The following is an 8211-nucleotide window of genomic DNA, read 5'->3' as shown; positions in this document are numbered from 1 at the left end:
AACCCTCGGCCCCTGCGCCTGCTTGCAGGTGCTTTAATCCGCTGAGCTATTTGGCTGGTCCTTCTTCTTGGTCTTTCTATGCTCACTGTTTCCACCCAACATTCTCAGCTAGTTTGTGCTGTCTCAGTCTGCTGTGTATTGCTGCCTCTTCTGTTCGCAGCATCTTTCTACTACTCATTTACACAACAATTTCTGGAGCTTTCTGTTTTTTCCTGTCTGGAAGCCCTTTCCGCTCCACTCTCAGCCTACCGGCCCAGCGTGAGGGCTAGCGCACATGCTCCCTTAGCTTCCCTTACAGGCTCTGGGAGCACATAACATGTCATACTGGAATCATACTTCAAGTAGTCCTGCTTTCCTGCTAGACTCTAAGTTTGCTGAAGGCACAAACTACTGTGTCTTATTTGCCTATGTTCTTTGCTTGGCTGCTAAATGCATCTTGGATAGCTCCATCGCTATACGAATAAATAAACAATGAATAAGTGAGGAGTGTAATTATCTCAAATTCCTCTTAAATGCAATGGCTTGTAAAGAAATGCCCAAATAATGGCTTCTTTCTATTTTGTATGGAGCCAACATTGTGCCTATCATTACAGGATGTCTGCAGGAGGCAGTACAAGTGCTGCTGGGACCCTGTGGCAGACACCAATGCCCCTCGATGCTTCTTCCCCAGAAACTGGGGCTATGAAGTCAGCAGTGGCCTTAGAAATACCAGCACAGGTGGGCACTGCCCTGCAGAGCTGCAAGCTAACCCTGAGAATTAGGTGAGCTTACTGCAGAACTGAGGCTACAAATCTCTCTCTTGAACTCTTCTTCCTACTGTAGGGTTTACTGCCCAGTTAAAAAAGGTACCATCCCCATCTCTGTTTGGAAATGATGTCTCCAATGTCCTGCTCACAGCTGAATTTCAGACAGCCAATCGTTTCCACTTTAAGGTAAGCTGACCAGCCTTGGGAGTTCCTTGAGCTGCGTTCATACCATGTTCCATGCAAATGTGTGGAGGCAGAAGCCACCTCCATTCCCAAGTGAAGAATCTTTGGATGGGATGGGCGGGCTAATCTATGTTTGATGGGGCACCTGTGGTGGAGTCATTTCTTTTCACAAACCAGGAGCCTCAAGGTCAAGAATCAGAAGTTGTTCTCATGGAGGATGCAGCTCTACAAAGAAGAGCTCCTCTTACCTGGAGCTGTCCCTTCTGGTTTCTTCTGACAGATTACTGATGCCAATGAGATTCGTTATGAGGTGCCCCATGAAAACATCAAGTCCAGTAATGGGACTGCTGATTTTTTGAACTACCACGTAACGGTCACCAATAAGCCCTTCAGCATCAAAGTAATGAGGATGAGCAACAGAAGAGTCCTGTGAGCTTTTCACTGTTCTTTGCACTTCTTTTGAATCTAGGGTCCCAGTATGAATCATTCCAGCACATTCTGGGCATGCAATGAGTATGATTTAAATAAGCTTGCCATTCAGAAATATGTAAATTAATTTCTGTAACTAATTAACAATGATAATCTGCCATGATTGTAGAGCAGAGTACTAAAATGTAATGCATTCATTTACTAAGTGATAGAATATATAAATACATCCATAATTATAGTTTATATATATTTTGAAGTGAAGAATTTTATTGTTTTGAGTTATCATTTATACCAGAACTGAAAGTTCACTGTTTATCATTCCAAAGTATTATTTTTTTTGTGAATCTTACCATTAAGCATCTGAAACAGTTTGAATTTACATCACCAATTGTTCTGCAGAAAATTCAAGCACTAATAGCAGTAAATCCTACAGTCAAATCTGGCACTAACACATCACCAGTCAGCAATATGTCTCACCTCTTCAGCACCAATTTCATTATCCATAAGATACTTGGGGAAAATGGGATAATATTTAATAAGCATCCGGAGTGGTGTCTGGGATGCGGTGGGTGTACAGCAAATGCGAGATCGAATTTCCTCTCTCCTCCCAACCTGAGCCTCTGGTGTCTAGAGCTGGCACTATGCTTCCCCAGACTCACAGAACCAGAGACGGCCTGCAAAGGTCTTCCAAGGTAGCATGAGAATCAGCAAAGACACCCAGAGCAGCTACTGGCTGAGTGAGTGTGGAAAGGTGCAAACAGCTTCCTGGCAGAGATAGGGGAGCGACGCACTGACGCTTTATGTCCTCTCATGGCCCAGGTTGGACACAAGCATCGGGCCCCTCCAGTTTGCCTATCAGTACCTGCAGCTGTCTTTCCGCCTTCCCAGTGCCAACGTGTACGGGCTGGGAGAACATGTGCACCAGCAGTACCGCCACAGCATGGACTGGAAAACCTGGCCCATCTTCACACGGGACACAGCCCCCATCGCGGTGAGGTGCCCTGCTTCCTTCTCACCACACATGCTTAGGGACTTGCCACTCCTTTTCCCAAAGAGAGCTTAGCAGCTACATCTGTATCTTATTTTGCCCAGTTGGGATGTGTTTGTGTTGAAGAATACTTGTTTTGAAATTCATAAACTCAATGTTAAAGATTTAGAAACAATTTTACTTCGGGTGGAAAATATAATTGAATGACTAGTACAAGGAATGAAGCAATGCTTTTGCAAAATAATACTATCTAGTTTTTTTAATAAAAACTATTTTATGTATTTATTTATTTATTTTGGTGGTGCCAGGGATTGAACTCAGGGCCTTGTGCTTGCCAAACATGCACTTATTCCCCTGAGCTATGTCCCCAGCCGCCCTGTGTGGTTTTTGTAATTCAATATCTTGAGAAAAACTTCAGCAATTCTTATGTTCTCATCTTCATTGCAATACTCATGGGTGGAAAATGCTTCTAAGCAACTTTTGTGTAGTCTTCAATTGTCAAAGTATGTTTCTGAGACAGCAGTGTTCGCGTTATCTTGGAGGTTGTTAGGAATGTAGGCAACCTAAATCAAAGCTGCTTTTTAAGAAGATCCCCAGGCAAAGCAGGTGAATATAAAAAAGGGAGAAGGTTTTTCTAGTCAGTGCTTCTCATCTTACTTGGAGTGAAAGATTAGAACATGTATTTTTGGCTAATCCAGTATGGCAATGGGCAAACAAAATTTAAAAATCCAAAGATAAAAATTGTAGGCCCAAGTTTTAAATGGAAGAAATATAAAATTACAACTCTTTTAAAGAGCTATGTTTTTTTTTTCTTTTTTATGTATTTGGTACAAGGTCTCACTTGGACTCATAGCAATCCTCCTGTTTTCAGCCTCCCCAGTACTGGGATTACAGGCATGTGCCACCACACCCAGGCTCCGTTGCAGGCTCAGCATGCCCAAGGATGGGGCCAGCGCATCCTGTTTTGCTGGGGATCGAACCCTGGTCCCTGCACTTGCTTAAGCAGGCGCTTAGTCTGCTGAGCTATCTCACTGGCCCCTTGAGTTTCTAAACTCTTGCCCTTCATTTCTGTGTTTATCTTGTTGCTGACTGATAGCAAAGAACTTGAGAAGGTAGCGCGCAAGAGCATCCTCCGACCGGCGCCGGTATGCAGAGCGGCGCCTGAAGCCTTCGTCGTGCTGACGGTGCTTCTCAGATTAGTGCAAGAACTGAGGGAAGCGTGGGAGTGCGGTGCAGCATGGGGATGGGGTGGAGGCGCAGTGTTCCACAAAAACTGAGCACAGCCAGTGACACATTAACTTGTGGCTTATTATCGGATGCAATGGGAGGAGCGTGCTTATCGAAAGGAATGGAAGACGGGCTCCACGCAGCCGCTGAACTGTCGATGGAGGCACCTTACAGATGCCTTTAGATCCTTGTTAAGCTTAATTTTCTACAACTGAAATTACTTTGTGTGTGTGTGTGTGTGTGTGTGTGTGTGTGTGTGTGTGGCTGGCTCAGCCCACTTGGGGGGCAGAGCTGGCATGGCATGTGGTGCTGGGGATCAAACCGTGGTTCCTGCACTTTGCCTAAGCTTGCCTTTCTTTCTTCCTTTTTTCCCTTTTCCTCACTGTTTTTTCTTGCTTTAAAAGCTAAAAAAAGCAACACCTAAGTGTCATGCTTGAGTCTTGCTGGCCAGTGTTAGATCTAGCCAGGGTGCTGGCGGATGCCATTGACCTTCTGTTTTGCCTGATGTGCTGATTCTCTTCCCTTTTTCTGAAATCTATCATTGTCCGTTTAGTGACCTATGCCACGGGCTGATTGCGGTGCCTTCACACACAGGACCTCTGTAAAGCTTTCTGCTCATTGAAGTGTCAATACCTGTAATTTTAGGGCACTTACAGTTATGCACTTGTGCCTCTCTCTCCTTTTATGTCAGGGCTCATTCATTCCTCTCTCTCTCTGTGACAGGTTCAATGTCTTCTCTCTTAGCTTTAAACTTTTATATGTTAGTTTTAGAAGGATTTTTAAACACAGTTGGCATATTGAACTATATTGGGTTATTTTGCTGAATTCAAGTACCTACAAGCTTTGGTCTGGCATCAAGTATGGAAAGGTCCTTTAAAGACTTCTCCAAATACAGTTTCTCTAACTGCAATGAAACACCCACCATCTCTGACAAAACAAAACAAAAGAGGGGGATATAAATAAAAGACCTTTTTTTTTGTTCTTGTTTTGGTATGTGTGTGCAAAACTATGTATGTATATACAAGATAGGATAGACATATGGCTACTTTTTCTTAGTTCATTGGGAAGAAAGGTTTGTACTAATATTGTTTACAAGATATCATGTCTGCATCTAGTCCTCTGAACAACTACTACAAAGACAGCAATATGCAATGTATTAATTATTGTAGCTGTCATACTATCCTGTTTTGAAACTGTTTCATTGCTTTTGTTTTTTCTCATTAAAATGAATAAAAAATTACTAATAATACTATCATCTTCTGCTAAAATTTGATATATATCATTGCAAATATTTTTCAGTTTTTAAAAAATAACTCGATTGAGGGATAAGTTATATACCACAAAAGCTACCTGTATGGGGCAAGAGTCAGTAGTAAAGCAATTGCCTAGCATTCAAGAAACCTTGGGTTTAATTTTCAGTACCACACACAAAAAAATTCATTTGTTTTAAGTGCAGTTCAGTGATTTTTTAGTACATTCATTGTGTTATGCAATTGCCCTCCTAATCAAGTTTTGGGATTTTTTTATAATAATTTCACAACTCCAGTAGGACCTTATGTTCTTCTAGAACTAAACCTAATTCCTATCCCATGTACACACCACCTCAGGCAAACCTAATCTATTTTAAGTCTATAGATCTAGATTATCAAGACATTCTGTATAAATAGATTATGTCATATATGGTCTTTTATGTTGGTTTCTTTCACCTCGCATAACATATATGCTATTTTGTGGCATGTATCAGTATTTTATTTAATGCTGAATATTACTCCACTGTCTAGATATTAACATATTTTGTTTTACAACTCATTAGTTGATGGTTACATTTCAATATCTTTTAGGTACTAATTACTACATTATATCAAGTGTTGACCAAGTATATGCTTAGTGTGGCATTTGATTTTATTTTAAGGTGGATAAGCATTTGTAATGGATAAAAGTATTTCCTTTTCTTTTCTTGTGAGCAGGGCCCAATCAATCTGTATGGAGCACATACATTCTTCTTGTGCCTTGAAGATGCCAGTGGCTTCTCTTTTGGAGTTTTCCTGATGAACAGTAATGCTATGGGTAGGAAGCATCTTCTCTTCCACCACAGAAGTAGGTTTTAGGATACCCATTTTATAAGAGAAATTACTTTTATGTTGAGATCACAAATCTGAAAGTAAGTTCAAATGCAAATACAGCTCACACTTAAAGCCACTTTCATTTAAGACTGCTTCCAGGGTCTCCTTGGGTGAAATGCTTCTCCTAACAGTCTGTACATATTGTTTACAGAATCCATCAGTATATTGGATTCACTGGTAAGCATATTTAAACATATCTATTGTTCCAACGTGTACCAGGCTGTCTGTTGGTAGGCAATAGATTTTGCTTTAACAGACTGTTTCTCACAGCCCAAACTTAATATACTAAATAATCTTCCTTCTCCAGATTCTGGATCATTGGTGAATTGAAAAACATTATTTATTTATTTATTAAAGCTTTAATTGTAATCACATTCGTGAAATAAAAAAAATTTAGCTATCTTTTTGTGTAGGTTACACCACTGATAAATTCCAAAAATTTATGGTTTTAAATGGGTCAGCTAAACTAGAATTTGTTTTTGTTTTTCCTAAACAAAACTCAGTGCTTCTTTAGAATTTTAGTAATCTCGTAATAAAGTGAGCATAGGTGACTTTGACCTCTTGAAGAATAAAACTGAGATTGACTTGGAAGATTCCTTTATTCATACAGACTCCAGAGAAACTTATTAATGATAAGATTCTGATAACTCCTCTTAATCCTTTCAGAGGTCGCCCTCCAGCCAGCCCCAGCAGTCACTTACCGCACCACTGGGGGTGTTCTTGACTTCTATGTGTTCCTGGGAAACACTCCAGAGCAAGTGGTTCAGGAATACCTGGAGGTAGGGCTTTGCATTAGGTGGCGTCATGCATTGACGCTGCCACCCACGCTTATGTCAACTAACAAGGGAAAGACGAATGCTATTAGTAGACAAATGGACTATAAATTCTGGGACTGCAAGTCTTTCCCTCCTTGCATTGTTTATTTTGGTGATATTTTTTGGATGCTTTCTCCATGCTGAAGAGGCATGTGCAAGGCTTGGGAACTACCAGAACAAGGTAGTTGATCACCCAGCTCTCATGGTACTTGTCATCCATGCAGGTCTGATCAATCATTCCAGATACTGACATCCACAAATCAGCAAAGTTTATTCCTTCAACAAATATTGATTCAGGGGAAGGAATTCTGTGCTAACTCTTTACATTTGATTCTAACTATAGAATAAAATGGAACAGTAGATACTATCTTCGCCTAAGCCTTCTGCTTTATAGACAGAAAAATTCAATTACAAAAAGATGAAGTACTTTGTTAAAAATGGTTCATAAAGCAATAGAAAATATGGTTCCAGATGCCAGTGAATTTGTAATAAAATAAGGAAACTCAACACAATTGATATAATTAATTATTGAGTGATTACAGTAGGAAGCATCTGTAATACAGAAAATGTAGTCAATGAGGTACAAAGTGCAGCAGGACTCAAAGACGTGAGCTAGGCACCCTCCCAGTTAGGGCAGAGATTCTTAGGAATGCATGAAGCAGGGCAGGATTCAGCTGGAACCTTGACAACGTGCTGGCTGGAGCAGCTTGAACATTCAAATTCTAAACATAATCCAGTGTTCTTCACCCATCCACTCCTAATCCTATCCACTGTTCTTCTTTTGTCCCTGGCAAATGCCACTATCCAGAATTACAGTAGACAATTATTTCTTTTAAGCTCTGTGAAGGAGGAAACTATATTTTCTCTCATTATATTCTGTGTACCCACATCAGCTCTTTGCACATTGTAGGAAGGAAAAAAAAAATCCTCCCCTAAGCACTAATACCACTAGTCTCCATCCCCAAGATCCAAGATGGTGTGTCACTTGTGAGGCTTTTTTTTTTTTTTTTTTTTTTGGTGCTGTAATTTTGGGGAATGCATTTAAGTACATGATGAAGAGATATGTATATGGTGGAAGTCTGCCAATTACTCTAGAAGATTACTTTTGTCTCTATCATTCTTCGATTTGAAAACTTCAGGAAAAATGAAACGGAGCTAATGTTTCCACTGTGGCATGTGGCAATAGAAATAGCACTTGCTGTAAAGCTTAGGAACTCTTTACTTCTCTTTGTAGCTTGTTGGGCGACCATTCTTGCCTTCCTACTGGAGTCTTGGGTTCCAGCTTAGTCGCAGGAATTATGGCGGCATCACTGGATTGCAAGAGGTTGTGAAGCGAAATCGTGAAGCTGGGATCCCATATGTAAGTTGATACTTTTAGCCTCACTTAGGATCATTTTGTATCTTACTTTTTTGCATCAAATTTAATTTATTAGGAAAAAATGCAAATAGACTAGTAGGTTGGTAGACTGACAGGAATGCATGCATACTTCCTGTCAGAAATTTTGCAGGTTAAATTGCCTATTTGACTATAAAAATATAAACACAGTTCATGAGGTCAAATGGAAATGGTTTTGGATTCTAGCTGTGCATCTTCTTAGCTCCATTCAATGTTGGGCTAGTTAAGTCATATTTCAAGCCTTCCTTTCCACCTTTGCTACATGAGAGTATAAGATTTACTTCACTTAGGGCTGGCCAGATAG

The 8211-nt window shown here is 40.4% G+C and overlaps 1 protein-coding gene across 1 annotated transcript in view; it reads left to right on the top strand.

Annotated features, from left to right (window-relative positions):
* Mgam2 (maltase-glucoamylase 2 (putative)) overlaps positions 1-8211 on the top strand; it is a 108360-nt gene that overhangs the window by 12287 nt on the left and 87862 nt on the right. Inside the window, 7 exon segments of the mRNA XM_023712752.1 lie at positions 594-717; positions 823-932; positions 1210-1358; positions 2178-2349; positions 5541-5640; positions 6363-6475; positions 7746-7871. Of these exon segments, the coding sequence (XP_023568520.1) occupies positions 594-717; positions 823-932; positions 1210-1358; positions 2178-2349; positions 5541-5640; positions 6363-6475; positions 7746-7871 (894 nt within the window).

This window comes from Octodon degus, unplaced genomic scaffold, assembly GCF_000260255.1.
Source record: "Octodon degus isolate 3935 unplaced genomic scaffold, OctDeg1.0 scaffold00027, whole genome shotgun sequence".
Taxonomy (NCBI): domain Eukaryota; kingdom Metazoa; phylum Chordata; class Mammalia; order Rodentia; family Octodontidae; genus Octodon; species Octodon degus.
Note: the sequence above shows the minus strand (reverse complement) of the source record. Positions and strands in the feature narration are given on the sequence as shown.